This window comes from Ambystoma mexicanum, chromosome 1p (assembly GCF_040938575.1).
Source record: "Ambystoma mexicanum isolate Mex_15411 chromosome 1p, UKY_AmexF1_1, whole genome shotgun sequence".
NCBI classification, from domain to species: domain Eukaryota; kingdom Metazoa; phylum Chordata; class Amphibia; order Caudata; family Ambystomatidae; genus Ambystoma; species Ambystoma mexicanum.
In genome coordinates, this window is record NC_090921.1 from 790,020,006 (window position 1) to 790,045,504 (window position 25,499).

The window sequence follows — 25,499 nt, forward strand, 5'->3', positions numbered from 1 at the left end:
TTGAGTTTACTGCCAACACCTGTAGCCTTAAACTTTTTGCAGTGGTCCCTAAGGGAACTGCTCAGGTTTCTGCCTAACAGCAGGCGACGCAGCTCCTGCTGAGTGACCGGGGTGGCAGACCCTACATCACACATGTTGGTGGCCGCTGACAGCGAAGGAAGGCGCAGAGAGGCAAAGCCGTGACAACCCCGTCTGTGGGGGATAAGTGACTCGGCTATACACCGGGCTGAAGCTGCAGGCGAAGACTCTGGTGGTTTCACAGCTTCCAGCAGATCCTAACACAGGTACTCGCTATCATTGAAACCCGATCGGGACGTGGTACTGCCATATTCGCTTGTGGCTGCAGCCGCAGGAGGTGCGAGCTGTGCCCAAAGGCCCTCTGAGGCGACAACGAATAGGCCGGCTGACCTGCCTTATATAATTGCACTAGTGTGGGCAGGGCAAATCCTTAACATCGACTGGGCACTCGACTCTCGGGTGCTAGTACGTCCCCTGATTTTAGAGGTGTCTCTGAAGCGTGCCCCACTACGTGTTATTAATCACTGGACAAGCAACTAAAGGGCCTGCGTGTAACATACCCTTAGACCCCTAGCTGGTGATGCTAAAATCAATACAGAGCGGGGCAAGGGAGGTGGATGAGCTTGTGTGGCTCCAAGTCCACGATGCTGAGTTCTAAACACGTGAGAGCCTACAGTCCATCCCACTCCTTATAGAGTGAAGCAAATGAGACATGGGCTAATGGAGGCAGCGCTGGATCTCCGCATGGGCTGAAAGGGTGCTATGATTGCCCCGATCTTGGAGGTGTGTCTGCAGCGGGCCCCGCTACATGTCAATATCCCACCGGGCGACCAACTAACGGACCTGCGTGGAACATATCCTGAGCCCTCTTGGTGATGACGCTGAAATCAATGCTAAATGGAGCAAGGGAGGTGAATGAGGTTGCGTCTGGCTTCAAGTCCACGAAGTGGAGTTCTAAATGCAGGGGAGGCTACAGTCGATCCTACCTCTTATAGAGCGAGGCAAATGAGACACGGGCGAAAAGAAGCAGCGTTGAATTTCTGCGTGGGCTGAAAGGGCAGCAGTGTCCCAATACATATTTAACATACATGTTTCTGATGCTTGATAATTTGCTTAGAATCACATGCTGTGCATATGGTCCGCCATCCAGTGGTAACCGCATAGTACTGCATCGTGTCTTTCAGGGACCGAAAGGGGACGTCGGCATAGGTGTGTCTGTAACACTCTCCCTATTGTGACGTGTAGTGTACCCAAATTCCCTCGCGCGCCGAGGTCCCTCAGATTGTTTTTTTACGCCCAGATAACTGGTCGCCCTATAGCAGAGCTCTTTACATAAGAGACATTGTTTATCTTAAACCGACTTGTTGGTTATTCTCCCCTTAAGTCACTTCGACGGCAAGAACAACTTTGACAAAGACTGCAGGGTATTTGTCTACGGCGGTGGATTTCGGCGCCTAAGATCCGGCAGCTGAAGCATCCATGTGGCCAGGTCCTCTGGCCGGCCTTCACAGTAGGGAGAGTGGGGTCGGGGTGGCCATATCTTCGTTATGTCTTTCCTCTTTACCCCTCTTTGCTCTCTAGGTCTGGTCATTTTTGTTTACACCTTTCGCTATGGAAAGGACTCCATTTAGGTTCTGCCCTAAGTGTAGGGTCAGATACCTGTGCAAGGACGAGCACAGAATGTTTAATTCTTGTCTCCCCTTAGATCACGACGAGAAGCGGTGTGCGGCTTGTAAACTCCTTCGGCCTGAGACCCTTAAGGAGCACCATGTAAAGCGGTGGTCCGCGCATGGTATGTCGCGGGCGGAACCCTTTTCCCCCACCGCCACACCCGCCGAAAGTGATGGGGGCACCTCCAATGACCAAACATCTGTTGTGGATGTTATAGACCTTGAGACGGCCACTTCTAGGTCCGCCACTCCCGACCCTTCAGGGCCTGATGCTAGTCTCTCCTCCGGGACAACACCCGGCGACAGGGACGTACAAAGAACGCATCACACTAAACACACAACCCCTCCACCTGTTTCGACGGGTACGTCGAAAAAGGTGAAAGGGCCGGCGAAAATTTCGGTGGATTCCTCTGATCGTTCAGATCAGCAGCCTTCCCCGCATTTGCAGCAGCGTTTTGCGACTGGGCATTCCAAAATAAACAAGGGCGCTACACCTAAATCAGGTTTATACGTCGAAGCACAGACTTTCGACGGTCCCTAAAGGCCCGGTAGGCCCAAAATCTATGACTAGGCCTCAAGGCGAGAAACCTACCGCTAGGCCCTCAAACGCTGCGATAGGCGGTAAATCTACCGATAGACCTTCGGACCCACTAACTCACGCCGATTCGGCGGTGATTGAACACAGTATCGCAAGAATTACTTCGGCAGTTGGGCTGATACCTATTGCGTCATAAACATGGGGCAGGCCACGGGCACATCTATAGATACGCCATGGTGCCCCGATTCTCACAAGACCTACGAAGACAGTTGGGAGCCTCTTTCCAACACCCTGAGGGACAAATTGTGGCGCCGAAGGGCGGAAGACGATGTTTTTCCACCCGTAGGCCCTTCTGGTTCCTCTAAGTGGACAAGGGAGAAATTTGAATGGTGCATGGATCGTCCTGAAAAAATTATCAATTTTTCTGAACAGCCTTCCCCGAAAAGCTCTCATGGAGAACCTAATCTTACATCGGCTTCCCGTTTCCAAGAAGGTCAGCCCTCGGGCCCCGTCCACATGAAGACATCGTCCAGATGGACACTTATCAGGACATTTACAGTGAAGAAGAAGAACCTTCCTTCCTGCAGGGCTACAATGAGGACCAGGTGGATGCCACGGACAATTGGGAAGAAACCCAGCAAGTGGGGACGGACCCATGGACACTCCCCCAACAAGATCATGACACTGATGTTCTGTGTCTGGATTCTCCTCCGTCCACCCCGGCACGACAGGCCTCGCTTGTAGACAACCAAATGGCCTTCAATGCCATTTTAAGGAAGGCACCAAATCACTACTCAAGAAGTGGTACCCGAGCAGGACTTTGTGGAGGACATTCCCAAGGAGAAACCCCCCCCTTAAGCCAGGCCATTCCCCTCCTTAATTCTGTTAAAAGAAGATTGGCCCCCTCCCTGGTGTCACCAGCTCAAACCCGGGCAGTGAACCCAAGAGTGGAAAAGCTATTTCGGCCAGCTCCTTCAGACCCTCAATACATTAAAGGGCACGCCACCCTGACTCCCTGGTAATGACTACCACCCGGAAACGGGCAGGAGTACCCCTTGCTACAGGGGAGGCGCCTCCGGATAAAGAATCCAAGAGGTTGTATGCCTTAGGTAAGCGGGTTACCTCAGCTGCTGCATATACCACACGCATAGCGAATAACACTACGCTGTTGGCGAGTTATGCAGACGCTCAATGGAACCTAGTACAGGAAGGTCTCCAGGAAGTCCCAGAACCCGTCAGATCCAAGGTTCTCACCATTGTGGCCGAAGGCAGACAATTAAACCAGAATGTAATAAAGAACACTCTGGACACTGCTGAGACAGCAGGCAGGTCTCTGGCCCAGGGCACTTTACTTAAGCGGCACGCTTGGCTTCGTAACGCTGGTTTCAAGCCTGAGGCACAGGCTGCTCTCATCAACAAAAACTGAGGGAAGCAGGAAAACCCTAGCCTCTGGACCAGAGTATTACTGTAACATCAACGGAAAAATTGTCCAGAGAAAAATATTAATAAGGTATCAAAATGTATTTGGAGTGATAAAGAAATTGAAAAATAGTAAATTAATCACAAATTATTAAACACTAATAAATTGGACATAGCAAAACAGCAGCAAAATATGCTTAAAATAGGCTAAAACATCATCAAACACTTTCCATTCATGGTGCAGCATTCAAACGCAACTCAACATGCAGTGACAAACATCCAAAATGCTAAAAGACAGAAGGACCATACTAAAAACATATGAGGAGGGAAAATTCATAACTCCTCCCCCACAAATACATTCATTATTCTTGTATTTACAAAACACACAATAGAATTTATTAGAGCACAATCTATTGTAAAGGTGGATCAGATAAAGGAGATACAAGGATAACATCCCTTAAAGATTTTTCGCGACCAGTTTCGACGTGAAGTGTTGGTTTACACAACATCTTCATCAGTAGGCAGATGTAACCATACTGTAAAAAACACACAAGAACATGGCTTTAAACTAATACCTAACAGACCCTTACACATGCAGGCTGCCTGCCGATTAAAAATAAGAAGGCTTCTAAAAATGCCTGAATTTTACCGCAACAAATTGGGGCCAAATATACTGTTGTGTGAATTTAGTATACTGGCACCCCTGAACAACAGGTATGAACCCCCAGAGCAAAGAGTTAGTGACTCCTGATTTAGAACCGTGGTAAGTGGTGGTGGACCGTCCAAAACCGGGCAAACCTGCAGAAGTGTGCAAAAGGCCAGTGTCCACACCAGTGACAAGTGTAGGCCCACTGATCTGGTGAGCGACCAGCTGCTGTAAACCACAAATGAAAGAAGTGGAGCAACCATCTGACAGGGCTTCAGGCTGTGTCCTAGACAAAGACAGAATCAAAATGAGCCCAGCTAAGCAACAAGAGACCTGGCCTATAAGTGGGCCGCCATTGTTAGATAAAAATAGAATACACGAGGCCTCACCTGATAGAATCTCTGTTAAGCTCAAAGATGTCCAAAGCTTCACATGCTAGATGTAGGTGGATAGTTGAGTCTTGTCTGGGTGACCAAGGCAGTGGGCTGCAACTGAGAGAAAGCAGAGGCGGCCCAAAAGCACCAGTTAGTGCTACACTTACTGATGGATAAAGAATGAACAAAAACGCTCCAATCAAGAGCGGCCCACTACGAGTGATCAGCCGCAGCCCTAACAATATCAAGGTCACTCAGACCACCTCCACGTTGAGTGACCAGGGTACAGCTCTGACAGCCAGTAGAACGACAGTGGGTTAAAAATGCACTGAATTAGGCAAGAGCGGGGTCCGAACAGGACCGCTGAGACACCAACAGCCAGTGCAACCTTAACATATGCTTAAGTCATAAAGGCACGGGGCCCCGTTTGCAGAGCGTAAAAATGGATTTATACGAAGTGCGAGGCTAGGTGGCCGGCAACGGCTGGGCTGCGCATAAACACCTGAACATGAGGCACTTACCATGTCTGAGTATGCGCGGTCTCAAGGAGGGACGAAGTAACTCACTCTCCGTTCTGTGGCAAGATATGCCTAGAACGCCGCACATGCGTTTAAAGTACATGCAAATGTATAATGACTGCAGCCTCAAGGCATGCTGGGCGGGTTTAAAACAGTGTGTACCTGAAGCTGCGCATGCGTTTGAGGTGCATGCAAATGATTAATGACTACAACAACAGGGCGTGCTAGGCGAGCTATTTGACAGGAGGTTCCCAAAAGGCCGCAAATGTATTTGAAGTGCATGCAATTGGATAGTAACTGCGGCAACAAAGCGTGCTGGGCGGGCATATGGCTGCTTAATAAAAGCCCAAAGCGCTACAGGCAAGGAAGTGCAACGGGTGCGTAAGTAGCGGGCACATGACCGCCAGGGAGGAAAAAAGTAAAATAGTGAAGTCACCTATATGTAGAGTAGACCTGAATGGACACAATGTCTGTCTAAATACTGAATAAGGCTATTGAAAATTACAACTGCAATAATTGCAAGAATGCACAAGAAAAGAAGCACTCCTAGGACGCTCAAAAAGAATTGTGACGATGCAGATGCATACCGAGGCCACCAAAGAATATATAGACTATATATCTATACAGCCAAACAGGCCCTGATCACGGGAAGAAAATTATGAACCATTAAGGACAGTATGGCTGGACCCACTTATAAGCATTGAAGTCCCACAATTCTATGATAAATACACATTTGTTCCTTATAGGACAATTTATTGGCCAATTGCAATGGACTATTGGCAAAGATTTTTTCTATACAGAACCATGTTAAAGAATCTGGGTCATGTCCCATTTCAACAAAGTGGATAACTAATGGTGCAGAGAGTACGCGTTCTGATTTTTGAACGATGCTCGTTGATGTGCAAGTGGACTTCCCTAGAGGTTTTTCCTACATAAAACAGCTGACATGGACACTGAATCACGTACACCACATTCTTACTAATGCTCGTTGATGTGCAAGTGGACTTCCCTAGAGGTTTTTCCTACATAAAACAGCTGACATGGACACTGAATCACGTACACCACATTCTTACTAATGCAAGTAGTGAATGTACGTAATTCCCAAGTCCTGCCATTGTAGGAGAAATCTATCAATTTTTTTGAAAATGTACAGGCTACACATGAGGTGCACGGGTAGTGACCTTTAACTTGATTGAGATTGATATCTCTAACCTGATTGGTACGTAAAGGGAATCTAGTGGCACGAGTGAGTTTCTGCCCCAAATTTTTGCTTTTTTCAAAAAGAAAATAATGGTTTCTGAAAATTAAGATCAGTGGAATTGAGAATCCTCCATTCAAAAGTATGGCTTTAATTGTCTCACTATGTTGGCAAAAAGTGGACACACAGACTAGCTGTTCTTTCTCAACAATTTTAGGTTTAGGCCTAAGAAGGGCGTCCCGATTGGTGTAACACACTCTTTTTCTTGAATGTTTGATGAGTTTCCAGGGGTATCCTTGATGTAAAAGCCTGGCTTGTAGCACATCCGCATGAGTGTTACGTAGAAGGCTTTTGGGGTGTTGGCTTTCGAACTGCAAGGTCATATTCCCTTCTGTCGGTTTTCTGTAGAGCACAGTGCAGAAACCCTTCCTCATTATAGATTGATAAATCTGCTCTGGGGTTCATACCTGTTGTTCAGGGGTGCCAGTATACTAATTCACACAACGGTATATTTGGGCCCAATTTGTTGTGGTAAAATGTAGGCGTTTTTATAAGCCTTCTTATTTTTAATCATCGGCAGGCAGCCTGCATGTGTAAGGGTTTGTTACGTATTAGTTTACAGCCATGTTCTTGTGTGTTTTTTACAGTATGGTTACATCTGCCTCCTGATGAAGACGTTGTGTAAACCAACACTCATGTCGAAACTTGTTGAGAAAAAGCTTAAAGGGATGTGATCCTTGTATCTCCTTTTTCTGATCCACCTTTACAATAGATTGTGCTCTAATAAATTCTATTGTGTGTTTTGTAAATACAAGAATAATGAATGTATTTGTGGGGAGTAGTTATGAATTTTCCCTCCTCATATGTTTTTAGTATGGTGGTACTGTCATTTAGCATTTTGGATGTATGTCACTGCATGCTGTGTTGCGTTTGAATGCTGCACCATGAATGGAAAGTGTGTTTGATGATGTTTCAGCCTATTCTAGGCATATTTTGCTGCTGTTTTGCTATGTCAAATTTATTAGTGTTTAATTATTTGTGATTAATTTACTATTTTTCAATTTCTTTATCACTCCAAATAAATTTTGATACATTTTTATAAATATTTTTCTCTGGCCAATTTTTCCGTTGTTGATGCTCTCATCAACAAACCCATTGAAGAAACTAAACTCTTCTGAAAGGCGGTCGAGAGCATGAGACTCTTAAGTCCCTGCAACAGATTACTCAAAAACCTTCCCCACCAAAGGGGAGGTAATTCTCGTTAGTCCTTTCGAGGGCAGACCCGTGCAAGTCAGAACAACTATAGCACAGGAAACTTTAATGGTGGACAAACATCAGGACGCCCCTCATACTACCCACCAAGGGGTCAGCGATGCGGCAAAGCCAGAGGCAGAGGCCCCAATCCTAGAGGAGCCGCAGCCTCTGTTCAGAAATGACCATCAGATCCAGGTCCCCACCCATGTCACCCTGGTCAGGGGGCGCTTAACATCTTTCCTCATGGCATGGGAGGGGATAACTTCAGACCAGTGGGTCATAAAGACGGTCGTCCACGGGTACTGCGTGAAATTCGCCCTACCCTCCACAATTCAGACCACCACGCTCACGGTGCCCTTCACCGGACCATCTGGAAATCCTGAATCAAGAGGTGGAAGCGCTGCTGGGAAAGGACGCCATAGAAGCCGTCCCTATTCTTCAGGTAAACAAAGGGTATTTATTCACTGTACTTCCTTGTACCCAAAAAGGACCTCACCATGCACCCTGTTCTAGACCTGCGCCCAGCGAACAAGTTCATAAAACCTCAAAAGTTTTGCATGGTAACGTCACAGGAGGTGATCCCACTGTTGAAACAGGGGGACTGCATGTCAACATTGGACATGAAAGATGCATACTTTCATATTTCAATGTTGCTAGCGCACAGGAAATATATACGGTTCATGATAGAGGACAGGCATTACCAATTCAAGGTGCTCCCCTTCGGCATCGCCTCTGTGCCAAGGGTGTTTACAAAGGTCCTGGCAGTAGCAGCAGCACACCTACGCAGACTATCCGTCCCGGTTTACCCTTACCTCAACGACTGGCTCATAACAGGGGACTCGTACGACACATGTTTTTTGAACACCCAAAAGACCATAGACCTTCTGTTAAGTCTAGGTTTCTCTATGAACGAGAAAACAATCCAGTCTAGTCCCCAGTCAAATGAAACAATTTCTGGGAGCTCTAATCCGCACGAAAGACGGCCTTGTTTTCCCCTCCAACGAGAGGGTTCAGAACATGCTTTTTCAGATCCCTCAATATTTAGCCATTCGGGAGGTGACGGTGCGCAAAGCCATGCGTTTGCTAGGAATGATGGCGTCATGCGTATACTTGGTTGCCCACGCACAGCTGCGCATGCGTCCCATGCAAGAGTGGCTCAACAGCCAGTGGTGTCAGGCCAGCGGACAATGGGAAGATCTAGTAGTTGTCTCGCCAGCCCTCGTTCTCTCTCTCTGCATTGGTGGTCAAGGGAAAACCTCTTGACGGGGAAAACCTTCACTACCCCTGCAGTGGAAGCCACCCTCACGACAGACGCATCTCTCACCTGCTGGGATGGGGGGGATTACCTGCTTCAACAGACAGCGCATGGAGTGTGGTCCCCACAAGTAGCATCCAACCATATAAATTTACTGTAGCTATTAGCGGTGTTGAAGGCATTAAAGGCTTTTCAGATGCAACTACAAGGGAAGACAGTGCTGATTCTAACAGACAGCACTACAGCCATGTATTACCTGAACAAACAGGGGGGCACTCACTCTCCAGGGCTACCCAAGCTGTCCCAAAACATTTGGATGTGGGCTCTCAAACACAAGATGTTTCTGTTGTCCCAACATGTTGCAGGGGAACTCAAACTTCTGGCAGACGTGCTCAGCAGAGATATCCCTCTGCCCATAGAATACGAATGGTGTCTGCACGAAGACATCATGTCCAACGTCTGCGCAGAATGGGGCTTCCCAGAGATCGACCTGTTCGCGACTCAGGAGAACGCCCAATGCTAAGACTACGCCTTCAGATACCCCCAGAACCGCTTCAAGGGGAACAGTCTCTGGAAAACATGGTGAGGGAAATTTGTGCAGCCCCCCCCCCCCCCCCTGACTTCTCTTCTCAACAAGATAGTGATACTGGTGGCCTCAATGTGGTCCCGCCAACCCTGGTTTGCTCATCTTATGGAAATGTCCCTCTCCCCACCAGTAAAACTACCCTGCCCGTACAACATGTTGTCTCAGGACAGGGGGGGAGACCCTACACCCATGCCCACAAACTCAGAATTTAGCAGCCTGGCTCCTGAGGTCATAGAGTTTGGACACCTACAGCTCCCTCAGAGGTGCATGGACATACTCAGGGAAGCTAGAAAACCTAACACCCGTTATTTCTATGCTAGCAAATGGAAACGGTTTGTCATCTGGTGTAATACCAAGGGTGTCAATCCCATCGATTGCTCACCCACACACATTGTGCTGTACCTAACCCATTTGTTGGACACAGGGTTGGTCTTCAATTCCCTAAAGGTTCATCTAGCTGCTCTTTCAGCCTACACCGCATCATAACAAAAGGTGTTGTGGTAGAAGATATCAGTGATTAAGGCCTTTATGGAAAGGGTTAAGATGATTTATCCTCCCATTTCTCACCCAGCTCCTGGATGGGATCTAAATGTGGTTTTAACCAGGCTCATGGGATCTCCCTTTTGAGCCAATGCATAAAGCAAGTCTAAAAGACATTATTTATAAGACGGCCTTCCTAGTGGCTATCACTTCTATCAGAAGGGTTAGTGAACTACAGGCCCTTTCTGTTCTAGACCCCTTTGTTACAGTCCACAGGGATAAGGTAGTTTTGCGCACTCATCCCAGATTCGCACCTAAAATCATCTCAGAAGTTCCATGTGAACCAATCGATTGAATTTTCGTTTCAGTGGCAGCTGGTAGAGAAAGGGATCCTGTCTCTAAATCGGCTATCTGAAGGTGGATTGTCAAATGCATCACACTGTTTCTCTCTTGCTAAGCGAGAACTGCCGTTCAAGCCTAGAGCACATTCTACTTGGGGCATCCATGGCATTCTTTGCAAATGTTCCCCTAGAGTCCATTTGCAAAGCGGCAACCTGGAGTTCTGTACACACCTTTACAAAACACTATTGCCTAGACACTCATTCTAGGTCTGATTCTCAGGTGGGACAAGCAGTACTAAGACATCTTTTCTCTACTGTTCCTTCTCACAACCCACCTCCAACTCCGGGTACTGCTCGCTAGTCTATGCACAGCATGTGATTCTAAGCAGATTAACAAGCATCGGAAGACGAGCATTTCTTACCGTAATTGCATTTCTGATGATTGTATCTGCTTAGATTCACATGCCCCCCCCCCCACCTCCCCGCTCGGTGTAGAAGGATCATAGACGTTTTACTACTTTCTCCCTTCATGTACTCACTCACAATAGCCTTGGGCTCCCTCGTGGCAGAAAAAATACAATCGAAGGGACCTCGGCGTGTGAGAGATTTTGGGTAAACTACACGTCACGATGGGGATAGTGTTACAAACACGCCTATGCCAACATCCCCTTTCGGTCCCCGAAAGACGAGCTGCAATACTCCGCGGTTACTACTGGATGTCGGACCATATGCACAGCGTATGAATCTAAGCAGATATAATCGCGCTCTGAAACACTTGTGTACGAGCGCGATAGAAATAAAATATCAATCAATAATCATCAGAAATGCTATTACGGTAAGTAATGCATGTAATCCGACCAGCTGAACTCAATCCCATAATGTTTGACCTCAAGTGCATACAATTTAGTATACACACATTATCAATCAAGGCTCACAGGGTTCTACACCCCAGCATATGTTTCTCTAACATGCTTATATAAGATGTTAGATGCCCGTATAAAACTGCGTCCAACAGGGGGCAAGCTATTAACATAACAGCTTGGTTCACGTATTTTGTGTTTTTTATTTTTTACTCCATCATACACGTGTAGTAGATTAGCTGACCCTGACACTTCCTTTTTTAACTATCTGGATGTTCTTTACACACAGCTGGTTAACACAACATGCGCTTACAGCACTTTGCGACAGCTCATATGTACACCTGGCATTCGGGCAGATTCCGACTTTTTTTCGTTATGCCGGATACAATTTAGCCCCGCAGTCTACGTGCGATCAGCATGCACTGCTCCCGTCCTGCAGCACTTCTTTTCATCATCTGTCGTGCTTCAGGCCAATACGGCCTTCGGGCCCGCCCCCCTGTTGCCCGTGGCAGCCATCGATTTGTTGTACGTCGGATGACGCGCTAACAGGAGAGTGCCACCGCTTACCCAATCAGGACTAGCCACCGGTATGTTTACCTGGCGTTATCATGGCTACGGTTTCTCTTTCTCGGCAGCTCTCGCACCCAGCGACGCTGCGCCGTGCAGCCCAGACGAGCGCCTTGATTAATGCAAGTAAATGTCACATAATATGCTTCGTTCGTGTCAAAACTTTGGGAAAGTCTTGTACGCCTCCCAGTCCGTGTACCTGTGGCGAGGCTCTGACTTTTTAACCAAGATTGGTTACTTTATGCTCATTTCTGACACGCGCCTCAGCCACATAGTAGCCTTACCTATATGCGCTTGTCTCTCAAAGGTTTTTGCCACATATGGACAATCTGAGTTAGCAGTCGCGATCCACAGTGGGTGTCTCCACTATTACCACCATAGATGACACCACTTACCGCCTGAGGTAAGACTTTACCTATGTTTCCATTTATTTATGCATGGAACCAGGATCTGCACAGAACCCTTATAGATCCTCTCATGTCGTTACAGGTACACACGTTTTTCCTCAACGGCGTATATATTGCCGTCCAGCTATCTATACCCATGATGGATATTTTCGCTTACCCCTGTACTGGATAAGTCTTCTGTAAGAGTCAGGCTCCACTTGTTTGGAGCTTTCCTTTCTTTTTTAATGAAGCATCCGTAGGGAGCTTTTTGAATTATCATTTTATATTCGAGGTCACCAGTTCACTTATCACACTCCATTTGTTATTTATAGATAGAGACCCCGGGACAATCATTAATTCCATCACACGTCCTGATGAAGGCCTGCTCACAAAGCTGCACCTTACAGCCCTCTCCTAGGCCGAAATACTGTTGTGTCGACGATAATACCATCTGAACAGTGCACAGTTCAAGCATTGTTGTTGTGCTTTGTTATATGTCCAGGAAATTGGGTTTATGTTCATTTTGTAAACTGCCCAATTGAAATATTTGACCAAAAGTAGCAGTTTTTTGTTTGTTGTTTCATTAAAATCCAGTTCTTTTCACTGGATTATACCTACTTGTATTGTCTTTTCAAATACTTGTGGGTACTCTATCCCCACCATTATTATTCAGATGTTATTAAATACATTCAGTTCAAAAATGCATTGCTATTGACTGTTAAACGTGTCGAATTGATGGATTGGTGTGACCTCTCACCCTGAAAATGTTGGTTTTGTTTATCTAAGTACATCCACCTGGGTTTTTCAGGGCATTGCCAGGTTCCCTAATATTTAATTTTTACCTGTTGTCTGGTCACAGCCAGATGGAAGAACTCGGTCAGTCTTTGCATGACGCCAGTGGGCTTGACACCTCTCCGGAGATGGAGTTTGGCAGGCCTGAGCCTGGTACGCATGCCGAATCCCCATATAGGCGTCTCATGTCGAGGGTGACTGAATATTTGGGGTGGTCTGCTCCTCCTTTTGATTTTCTGCAGGATGATCTGACAGATATCCTGAACCAGGGTCCACCCACTGACCCGGTGTTGCCATTTCATATGGCTTTGCAAAGAAGGGTGGCGGCGGCTTGGACTGCTCCGGAGAGTCTCCCGGCAGTGAATAAGTCGCTTCCGAAAAAATACCGTGCAGCCAGTGGTGACCCCTGCTACTTGTTGACGCACCCTACTCCGTAGAGTTTGGTAGTGCAGGCGACTACGCCCCCCGCAAAGCAGGCTGCGTACCCTACCATCCCGTACCCTACCATCCCTCCTGATAGGTACGACAAGCACTTTGATGGTTGGGCAAAGAAGGTATTTTCATCTGGGGGTATGGCCTTGAAGGCGGCCAACTCAGCTTGTGCCTTGGCAAGATTCACTCACACTCTGTAGAATTGTGTATCTTTGGCGGCTGAGCGTATTCCCGAAGGGGAGGAACAGGATGGTTTACTAGCCCTTGTGCAGGACAGCAAGGATGCCATGTGTGAAGCCGTTCAGTCGGGTTTGGACACGATAGACTGTGTCAGTCGGTCGATGGCAGCAAGCACCGTGATACGCAGATTTGCATGGTTGCAGAAGTCAGGGTTTGCTCCTGATGTGCAATCCCGGCTTCTCAACATGCCCTTTGATGGTGTCCATCTGTTTGGCAGCAAGGCTGATGAGAGCCTTGAGAGGTTGCAGACCTTCAAAGCTGCAGCAAAGTCTTTGGGCACTGCAATACGTCAACCTCCGCCTTTTCGTCCTAGGGGACAGCAATGGAGGGGAGGTTCCTTTCGGTACTACTCTTCCTTTGGTAGATCGAGAGTAGCTGCCAGTCAAAGGGGCCAACGTAGGAGTACCAGAGGTGGAAAGCAAGGTACTCGAGGTGCCAAAGCCGCTTGGGCAGTTGCCTCTTTGCCCTCAGGCACTGCTGCAGCCGGTCAGTCATGAGGCCATGTCCCATGGTTCACCGGTTGGGGGCAGAGTTGCGCAGCATCTGGGAGAAGGGTGTGCCATAACTTCAGATATGTGGGTTCTGGAGATCATAACCCACCGCTACTGTCTCCCCTTTCGGCAGAGGCCTCACAACAATCCACCGGGGAAGCTCTCTTTGAAGAGTCCGGATCCGCTCCTTGCGCAGGAAATCCTAACCCTGCTGGAGAAAGGCGCCATAGAACTGGTGCCTGTAGCGGATCCTGAAAAAAGACAGGGGATTGAGACCCATCATGGACTTGCGTTGGCTGAACAAGCTCCTCAGGAAGGACAAGTTCAAGATGGTCACTCTTTCTCAAGTGCTCAAGGCCCTTCAACTTCAACTTCAGGATTGGTTGGTGTCTCTCGACCTCAAGGATGCTTACTTGCATGTGCCGTTTCATCCCAAGCACAGGAAATACCTGAGGTTCGCGGTTGCCGACTCGCATTTTCAGCGTATCTCAGGAAAGGGGGGATTCACGTCTACCCCTACCTGGACGATTGGTTGTTCAGGGCGCACTCTCCTTAGCAAGCCCTGGATCATCTGTGCGTCACCTGCCACTCCCTTCACCAGCTGGTCTTCTCCCTCAATTTAAAGAAGTCCCATTTGACACCTACCCAGTGGCTCCAATACATCGAAGCTGTGCTCGACACATCCCTGGGGCTGTGTTCGCCTCCCCAGGTGAGGCCTCATCACATTCTGCAGATGGTAAACAAATTTCAACGTGCCAAGTGTCTCCCGGCGTTCAAGTTCTTGAGGTTGCTTGGCCTCATGGCATGCTGCATTTTCCTGGTGCCAGAGGCCAGGCTGCAGATGAGATCTCTGCAGTGGGCTCTCAAGATGCAGTGGTCGCAGTTCTCCGGCAGGATGTCGGATCCCGTTCAGATCTGCCCTCAGTCGCCCAGGACCTTCTGTGGTGGGCCGTTGAAGGAAATCTGTTGAAGGGAGCTCCGTTTTGGCAACCATGGCCGGAGGTGACTATCGTGACGGACGCATCCCTCACGGAGTGGGGAGCTTATGCCAACGAGTTGACAGCCAGGGGCCATTGGTCTCTGTCAGAGTCCAGACTCCACATCAATCTGTTAGAGCTGCGGGCTGTCAGGCTAGTCCTGAAGGCTTTTCTGCCGTCTGTGCGGGGGAAGAATGTCCTGATTATGACAGACAATACAGTGGCCATGCACTACCTCAACAAAAAAGGGGGGCAGGGTCACTCCCATTGTGCAGGGAGGCGATGCAGCTCTGGTTCTGGGCCATCCAGCAGGAAATTTCAATCTCGGCAGTTCATCTGGCCGGAGACGAAAACGCGGCGGCGGACGCTCTGAGCAGGCAGAGCAAGGTCTCTCACGAGTGGGAGCTGGCTCAGGAAGTTCTGTTGGAGATTTTCACCCTTTGGGGAACCGCACAAGTGGATCTCTTTGCCACCAGTGTCAACCGAAAGTGCGAAAGATTCTGCTCGCAGGACTTTCCTCTAAGGAGCCTTGGGGGACGCGTTCGTAGTGGAGTGGTCTTTCCCACTGCTGTACGCGTTTCCTCCAGTCCCCGTCATTCCGCAAGTGTTGCAGAGGCTACGGAGGTTCAGTTCCCGGATGATCCTCATTGCTCCGGTATGGGCTAGGAGAGCGTGGTACCCGAACCTTCTAGACATGTCAATCTGCCCTCCATGCTGTCTTCTCTACAGAGACGATTTGCTCTCACAGGAGGGGGTCGGGTTCTCCATCCAGAGATCAAGTCAAGCATTTTAGGATTTTTAGAATTTTAAATTGATTGTTTAGGCAGTGTAATCAAGCGTTAATCATGTAAATTAATTGATGTATTTATGTTTTGTGTGACAGGTTTTGATCTATAACCATAACCCACAATAAATAAATAAAAATAAAGAAGGGCTAGTAAACTCTTCCCATTACCCCCCTCACCTCTCCAACCTCCTTTGTGGTGCCAGCTTGGGACTTAAATTTGGTTCTAACATTCTTGATTGGTGCCCCGTTCGAGCCAATGCATTCTTGCCAGCTCGGGCTCCTTTCTTGGAAAACAGTCTTCTTTGTCGCAATCACCACTGCATGTAGTGTGAGTGATCTGCAAGCGTTCTCTTGCAAACCACCCTTTACTCTCTTCTGTAGGGGCAAAATGGCACTAAGGGTGCATCCGTCCGTCCTTCCTTCCTCGCTAAGGTGGTGTCAGAATTCCATTTGGCCCAAAAAATTCATTTACCAGCCTTTTATCCTCCCCCCTTATCCATCAAAGGAGGAAAAGGGAGGTTGCATAGGTTGTACCCTAAAAAGGCTTTCATTTTGTACATTGAGAGACTTCAGGACAGAGGACCAATCGGTGCCAAAACAAACCGTGTCGGGATGGATAGTCCTAGCTATCTCAGACTGCTAGGCGAAATCTGGTACTAGAGGCTGAATCAACATGAGCTGCAACGAGTCTTAAGGTATATGGTTTGTTTTAGGTTTTTGGCAACCTGAATTGGCAGCAAGTTTTTCATATAAAGGATTTAATCAGTGATTAAGGTAGGTCAGCTGACTTGTGTTTCGACCCATCAGGGTCTTTCTCAAGGCTAAATTAATTCTTGGCTGCCCATAGTTGATGGGTTAATTGCTTGCTTGTTAGACAATCCTGTTGGCAAAAGTGGAGCCGAATTCCTTGGCTCGGTTGGGTGATTGGCAGTGGGCTACAGGTATCTGTGGCTTTGTGATACTAACGATGTTGACCCTGTTGGGCCTCTGTGCCTTTCAGCTCCTGTTCTCCTCAGCTGGTCTCTGGACAGTCACTGTCACTGATATAGCTGTGAGGAAGACCCTGATGGGTCGAAACAAGTGTCGGCTTAAATCCTTTATCTGAAAAACCTTGCCTACCTTATCGGCGCAAGAATTACAAGGTCCAACCCTTTCATATCTCCAATATGGCAGGCAAAGTCATTCCAGAGGGATTGAAGGCTCTCTACCAGAGGAGCAGCAGCTTCATCCGACTCCAAAGAAGAGTCGCAACCAGTTACATTTGATTTTACCGAATTAAAAAATAACAAAAACTCGAACTAAACATTTTTACTGAAAAAAAGGCTGATTTTTTAAATAATGCTGTTTCCCTTTGTTTATAATCCCACCCCAAACCCCTGCTTACCAGTTTAACTCCACCCCACATATATATAATTTAAAAACGTCCTTATTTTTTTGTCAAAAATGTTTAGGTGAAAATGTTCATTTTTAATTCGGTTAAATCACTGTATACCGTCTCAGCCCTGGACATATGTCCGGCAGCGGCATGGTCGTTCCGGCACACATTTCTAAACATTATTGCCTGGACACATCAAGCCAGGTTGCCCGATTTGGCAGAGCAGTCCTACAGAATGTGATAAATTAAGAATTGCAATGGGAGTCGCTCTTTTTCCCCTACCTCCTGAGAAGAGGTACTGCTATTGGAGTTTATATAAGATGAGGAATCCGTGGGAGGACACAGTCCATTAGAAGAACAACTTACCTCTGTGAATGTTTCTTATGGATGTTCCTCCCATGTATTCCCTCTTCCCTGTCCCATCCTGCCCCTCAAGAGCTCCTTAGTCTTTTAAATCTCTCCTTCATTGCCTTCTTAGCCATAATAAGCCATATAATTGATTCTTAAAGAGTACACAGCAAAAATTCCCAACACAACTGAGCATGGGGGGGTGGGGACACACGTTTTCAGCTTGGTGCCAGAAGAGGGATCTGGACCCTTTTACATGTTCTACATCCTGTGTGCTAGATTTTCTGTTTTCTTCCCCACTGTCATTACATTCTTGCAAGGATTGTGTATTCTAGTTCTCCCAAGCCAGTTTGTTGTTCCAGCTTGAGACTTGAATTTAGTTTTAACGTTTCTCATGGGTGCTCTGTTTGAGCCCCTACTACCTTGACGAGGGAGTCCAGGAAAGATTACCAGCTTTTTGTTGGTTATGCTGGTGCCTGTGCTGGCAGGGCTGTGACCAAACAGACCCTGCTTGTATTCACAGTATGGACAGAATTCTTGTTTTAGTAGAGTGGCCCTTCAGAGTTTTCTGGTCTGGGTGATATCCTTGCTCTCGTTCAGATCTACTTTCTGCTATAGGAGTCTATCAAAGATGAGGAATCCATTAGAAGAACAAATTACTTACCTCTCTTTAATGTTCTTTCCGATGGATGCTACCACAGAATTTACATCTCCCTTCCAACCTACCCCACTTGGTGGGTAGCAGTACACTTTGATTCTGCGGTCAAAGTGCAAGGGAGAAAAGGGTTGAAGTACGGGTGCTGCGCTTCTGTTTATACTGGCCCCAATGTCATGTCAGGCGTGGGCCATGTAGAGGTGTCCGGCAGAGCCAACGTGGAGCCATGCTGCACCCCCTGGTGGTAGAAAAGTTTCTGAAGAGCAGATGCGCTGTGAGATAAATATCAAAGATGAGGAACCCATGGGAGGAACATTAATCAGAAAGAGCTTTGCCGAGAGATGACTAACTTGTTCTTCGGCAGGACCACTTTAAAAATGTTTCTAGTTTAGGTGATCTTGCTCACTCTCCTTTTTTGGGAGTCTGTATAGGATGAGAAATCTGAGAGAGGATGCAATTCATTAAAAGAAAAATGTAAGATAATGTTCTCGTCAAGCTCCATTAATTTCTATGCCTTTCCCATCAGCTGATGAGCATGTGGGTGGAAAAAGGTGGCAATGAGTTAAGGGTGCTGAGTGCCCCAAATATATGCGGCTGGTGTGGGGTCATTTTAAGAAATATGAATTTAATGGCTCTGAAACTGAGCAGAGCATCCCCTACAAGGGGAAAGGTTAGTTGAAGATAGCAGATGCTGCAAATGAATATCTAAGATGAGGAATACTTTGGAGAATCCATCAGCAAGAACATTACTGAAGGTGGGTAATGTGTTCTTCTTGCTAGCATCAAGAAAACATGTTTTCCTTCTGTAATGATTGTGATGATAGAAATGCTTTGGAGGGACATGGGTCTTCTTGTACTTGTCCCACTACTCCCCTAGTCTGTGTTTTTTGCATGTTCTATAGACAGGAGTCCAGTTTGGAACCCAACAGTGCAGCTCTTCATTGTTTAATTGTAGGTGAACAAAACCCATGAGATACCCCCATGGCACCTATGGTTAGGGGTAGACCTTGATACCCCTAGTGTGTGTTTTTTTAGCACCGGTGTGTTGCCCCAGAGAGCAGGGTATGGGCTGGTGGCAGCTACATGCTGGTTTTAGGGACTCTGGGTCTTCCCCATTTTAGGACGGCAAGGCACTGCCATAGGAATTAATGGATTCCTGAACAAACGTAAGATGGCTACTGGCACTGCCTTTTCCTTCCTGTTTCTCAAAGTCCTGAGAAGCCCGAACTCTGTTCCCTTTCCCTGACTGGTTGGTGTGTGGAAGGCTGCCTTTCCCAGAGACTGCTTGTTTTGGGTTCACCCTACAGGTGGGACCTGACTGGATGGAAAGGGGAGTTCACTCACATTCTGTGTTGTGGGTGTCTGGTTTTGGTAGTCACAATGTCTCTAGTACTGCCTGAGCCAGCCCTGTCTGAAATGGAAGCTGTTTTGATCTGATTTGGATTCGGTATTCTCTTTGTTTTTGGAGTCTGACAAACTCCACAGACATCACTTTTTGTATTGTGACACACAGCACCTTCAGTGCAGTGTCACAGAGAAGTCCTCTGGATTTCTCTAAAGGTTTAAATACCTTATCTTGGATAAACGACTGTTTCCAAGATCAGTAAAATGAAATTGACTTTACTTGCCTTTGTTACTTTGTAGACCCAGCCCAGACCATTGTATGTGGAGTGCTGGAGGGGTTACTTAGTATCCCCTTTGTCTACTTTCTCATGTAACATTTTTATGTTACCCTTTCTACAATTGATGGCTGGTAGCAGTGGTTTACTTTTCCTACCATAGTGCGTTTTTACCGCAGGCTGAATTCTCAGCTGCAGTATTGGACCCATGGGTGCCCTTTTTGTCAAAACGGCCCCGGTCTTCTTTTTTCACCATTTCTTGTTGGAAAGGTTCTTCTTGAGATGTACTCTGCGTACCAAACCAGGTTTGGTCCCTTTGTTCGTTTTGTCGTTCACAGGGTTCACTGCTAAAGCCCGCCTCTGGCTCCAGCGTGTCTGGCACGGTAGGCAGCAAGGGAGGTTCCCCAAACTCCCTGTGCTTCAGGAATGCACCCAAAGGTGACTAGCTGGCTGGCTTTCCTTGGGGGACTGTTGTGTGAGTGACAGCTATGCTGCGAATGAATGGGAGAAACTTGCATAAAAGGCAAGGTCTTTTGCAAGGAAGGCGGAGTCGACCACTGGACGAAGGAACTGAAGAAAAAACTGGAAGAGAAGCTTGTTGCACACTCCTGGACCGTTGGTTTGCCCGGTGATGCCCTGCTGCAGTGCTGAAGCTCCAAATTTCTAATTGACTAGAGAAGCCTGGAAAGGACGACTTCTCCCCTTGGGTTGGTGGGACCAATCGACCTCAAGACGAACTTGCCTGGAAACCCTCTCTCTGCTGGCAGTACTTCTTTGCTGCTGCAGGAACGGAGTGCCAGGGGACAGGAACACCAGGACGAGTGTATCACCTTTAAGCCGGTCCTGAGCTCCAGGAAGATTCTCCAGACTCCCTCGAAGCAGGACTTCCCAAGCCTGAGCCACCTCAACAGAGTGCTGGACCCCAGAAGCTAGGGGAGCCCATAAGCTGTCCAAGAACCGCAGTGGTGCTATTTGCGAGGAGCTGAAACCATGAAGTGCCGCTGATCTGTGCCTATTGCTGTCGCCGACCTTCAAATTGTAGTGCAGGAGTCCTCGGACGTCCTCCCTCTTGTCCCCACAACTGAGGCCCAGGAAAAACAGGATCTGCTGAACTACAACAGGAACAGAAGCCAGCTGGAACCAATTTCTTCAGACTCAAGGTACTGTGTAACTAGGGGTATTTACCTGTTGTTGTGTGTAGCTTGCTTGCTCTTAGTTGAGACTGGCGTTGGCTCCTTTTTACAGAGTTGCTTGCATCCTTGCTCCCTCACAAGTCTTACAGCTTGTGGCCCAACAGTGATTTATTTTCTACAAACTCTCTTTTAACATTGTGCAAGACCTTTGTGCTATCTTCAAGCAGTGCCTCAGCTCCCCTAGACTTAGCTCAATTGACATTGGTTGTCCTGGCTCCCTGCAGACTCTTCTGACCCTTTGACTTGGTGTTGATCTGTCCCTATAAAGGTTATGCATAAGTTACTTGTATTCCTGGTAAAGGATTAACCTATAGTTCATTGGGGGATTGTGAAAGTGCTTACCTGTTCAGGACCACTTGTTAACGTTTGTTTCCTTCCCTAACCTCTTTTTCCTTTTTGCCATAACTCCAGTATTGCATTTAAGTGTTCAGGTGATATATCAATGTCCACAGTGTCCTAACTATTTAAGTCACCTGAGGGTGTAGAAAGTGTCTGTGTCTCATCCCAAAAGGGTATCTATTTAATTGAAACTGAAGGAGTGTATTTTTTAAGTGTATATTATTGTTGCATCGTGCTCTTTCTAAAGAAAGCTTACTTAAAATCTGACTGTTAAATTAATAAATAATTTTAATAAAAAACCTTGAGTATAAGTGTTACTTGATTACTTGTCACTGTGAATACCTATGTTGCATCTCTACAGCTCACATTGACCCCTCTTGAGAAGTCTGGCTGCTCAGTCACTCTACCAGCTTGTGTAGTACAGGCCTTTTCCAAAGGTCGGGTTCCCTATTGCCAGGAGGACAAAGCTGGTGTAGTCTCCCACAGGGTTACTACATACAATATTGCCTAAGAATGTTTGGTTTTTGGTGAATAGACTAAATGACTTTGAGCTTGATTGTGTGCTGCAAGATGAAGGCACTAGTGTGTGATTGGCCGACTGAGACTGGCTCAGCCTGAGGAGTGAATTGGGGGTGGGGGGGTGTATAACACAAGACCTGTCACTTTACCTCTTTGTCAGAAGCTTGGTGTTTTCCTGGAGGTGTATCCTGAATCCAGCTGGAGAAAGGAGTTCTGCTGCTGCAACTCTTCACAAGATCCAAAGGCTGCTGTGCTGATTCAAGGACTGATCAAGAGAGGGCCTGGACAGGTGACCTCTTTTCGTAGCTACAAGGGGATGTCCTGCAACTGTTGTCCTTCCCCTGAAGTGTCCCGGAAGCCGGTCTTTAAGTGCCTGTTATCCTACAGAGGTATCTTCATGGCTCCAGAAGAAGAGTGGCCGTACATCTTGAGCCCAGGAAGTCCATCCGTGTTGTGCAGGGTCCGGAGGCTGGCTGTGACCGTTGAAAGGCCAGATTGCAGTGTATGGCCCGAAATAGGGGGTGCCATGGCATAGTGCTGCTCGATGCCCGGAGCTTGCCAAGCTCCAAACAAATGAAGAAATCTTAGTGGCACTGCAGACCTGACATCTGTCCACTTTTCCACGACTGAGGAAGTCAAGTGTCGCCGCTACTGAGAAGTGCCTGCCGGTGGGCAGCACCGATGAATTGAACGGACGCGAACTGACAAAACCTGACCCCCAATTCTGTCACAGCGCCCGTCTCCACCGAAGGACATTGATGGAAACAAAGGACTCCTCCTCCTCACCTCCAAAGCCTTGTCGAGGTCCAAAGTGAATATCAGCTTTGTGGGACATCCACTGCCGGCATAGCAACCCGACGATGGAGACCACCGCAATAGACCTTCACTGCTGCCTTACCGACGATGCTTGGTTCCCTTCAACTGCTCAACAGCAATGACCCAGTGAGGACTACTTCCAAAGGGGTTCCATCCTCATGGGGCATCGCCGAGTAAAACTGAGAGACTCCACCACTTCGCCTTCCAATGCACCCAAGGTACTGTGATGAGGAAGAGGACTTTCTCCTGCAGGATCCATCCAGAGTTCTCAGATTCGTCTTGGGCCCGGCTCCTCTGTTGCTTCCCAGTTTCATTGCGTTGGTGGGACCTGTAAAGAGAAAAGCAGACAATTAGTGAACATTTAAAGACTGGGAATTAATTTAAAAGAAAAGTATAACTTAACCTTTTATTGCAGGTTGCCCATGTGGGGGGTTGAGGGGATCTCAACACAAATTGCATTTTACCCTGAAATGTATTCTGCCAGTGTTCTAAAGTAATTTGCATGCATTTCTACATATGTGGTTAGAAGTTAAAACAGTGCTTAGTAATTTTAGTGTATTTTATGACCTATACCAATTGGTGCATTATTACTGAAGCTAAGAATAACTGTGGTACCACATCATACTGTACATATTGTGTTGGCTGTTGAAGTAGTGTCCCGAGTACAAACTGAGTCTTATTTATTTGTATATAGTCACTTAAACCTAATTTTATCTAATAAAATAACTGTTAGCACATAACCTAGTGTGTGGACATTCAATTGTGGGGACCTAGGGATTCACTGTACCTAAGAACCAGCCTGCATCACCTCCTTTGATTCTCAGCTTTGGTTGCTTGTCCATTGCTACCATTTGAGAGCCTTGGCACCCTTCTGTACCTCTGCCCCAACCATATAGTGGGTAGTAGCACAGGCACCCCCCCCTACAGCCTTTACAATGATACACACCCAATAGAATAAATTTGTCACTTTTTGGAGCTTTCATAATGCATTGCCTAGACGCCTGTTTCAATGCAGAAGCATGTAAATTATTGCCCATTGGGTCCACTGCCCAGGTTCTCACCATTCTTTGCAATTTTATAGTCCTAATTTCTGTTTCTTGGCAATCCAAGCAACAATGCTTGTCTTGCTACAGATGGAAGTCATATAACTTAGGTTTGGTAACTGACTAATCACAAAAATGTGATTTCTTTCTGATGCCTATTGGAGGGTGAGTCTGGGCTTGAAGTAAATTGGAAATGTTATGTGAAGTGGGACGCTTATTGTTTTTTTTTTCTCCTCTTCTTCAATAGAGTGCTGCTGGACCACGGACGCAGGGCAACGCCATCCCACAGAAAACTCAGGCAAACAAATCTGCTTATAACAGCTACAGCTGGGGGCCTAACTGAAACTAGGGCTGGATGACTCGAAGCGGCTACGATCTAATCTCCTGCTTTTCAAGGAAATGTACAAATACCAAACCTCCCCACACACAGGATGTGAAGCAGCTCTGGTATTTTGAAAGGAACCTAGTCTACACGTTTTCTAGGAAGAGCAGTGTGACTTGCAGACTGTCTGTACCTACCCACTAGAACTCTCTTACATGTAATATAGAATTTGTATTCTTTCCATCTGTTTTAGGCATCCTGATTATGAAATGCCCAGTGCTGTATTTGGGGGGCGGGGGGTGTTCATTTCCTTTCCATGGAGGGAAGGAGTGGCAACAGGTGACCTCTGTCTGCTGGGTTCCCTTAATTACTAGGAATATGACTGCTAGGTATCCATTGTATGATGAGTTTAGTGGAAATGTTTTTGTACTGTGTTCTCAATTTAATGGATACATGTCTTGTGTATATATATATATATATATATATATACATATATATAAAAAAAGAAACACCACAAAATACTGGCGTGAGCTTTTCTTACCTCAGCAGTGCTCTACAGCGAAAACTCTTATGAAGGGAGAGCAAGCATATATATATTTATCCTGCAAAATATCCTATTTTATCTAAAGCCCAAATGTTTAAAAAGGCCTCTTTTCTTGCCCCTCCACCATGACTGATCCCCACTACCTTTATCCTTGCTCTTTTGTAGCTCTTATTTCTTTTCCCCCCCCCCCCATCATCATAAGTCTGTGTACTCCATGGAAGAATTCCCCCAATTCCCCTCTCCATCCTATGGCTGAGCTGGAGTGTTTTATTTGGTTTGTGTTTTCTGTTTTTCCTTTGATGTCTCATCGTCGTCCTGACTGGTCACTTCCAAGAGAAATTAAGTCTTTATTTACTAAAGAGAATAAAGGTCACCCAGTGATATCTGGATTTTTTAATAAGCTGCTCTTTAGCCTCCTGTGTCTTTTTCACTGTGTTTTTGTTTGGATGATGGTATGGAGAAAGGACATAGATGTGCAGAGTGTAGAAGGAAGAAAGTGTGCATTTTGTCTTAAGATTTTAAAAGCAGGACGGACTCCAGTGAACAGCTTTGTGGTGCAGTGCTCATAGTTCTGGAAAATGTCAATGAAAAAACTAGTTACATTAGCATTAAGTTCAACCTTATAAACTCTAAAGAAAAATCTTGACATTCTGTGAAAAACCTCTAGTTGAAGTAAAGTTAAGGTGGTGGATTATCCCAAGGAAAGCCTTGAAATTCAGTAAGTGTTGGAAGCTATGCATTCTTACCACTGATGAGTCACCCCCGCCCCCATTTCTCAGCCAATGAGTGCACTGATAACCTCAGATGACATCACTGCTGGCATCAAAACAAATGTCATGGGAAGCTACCCATCAGAGTCTATTCTTTTTTAAAAGTCTCATTTCCACCAAAGCAACC

At 46.8% G+C, this 25,499-nt stretch overlaps 1 protein-coding gene across 10 annotated transcripts in view; it reads left to right on the forward strand.

The window, feature by feature from the left end:
* UBAP2L (ubiquitin associated protein 2 like) overlaps nucleotides 1–25,006 on the forward strand; it is a 1,950,223-nt gene extending 1,925,217 nt beyond the window's left edge. For 9 of the 10 annotated variants that reach the window (XR_011304365.1, XM_069651771.1, XM_069651756.1 and 6 more), the window contains one exon: nucleotides 23,984–25,006. Coding sequence is in view for 7 of the 10 variants with exons in the window: in XM_069651756.1 (XP_069507857.1) it covers nucleotides 23,984–24,079 (96 nt within the window). In the remaining 3 variants the exon portion in view is untranslated. The remainder of the gene's footprint in view (nucleotides 1–23,983) is intronic. The other variant, XR_011304368.1, reaches the window with a different exon arrangement.
* Nucleotides 25,007–25,499: the final 493 nt, after the last annotated feature.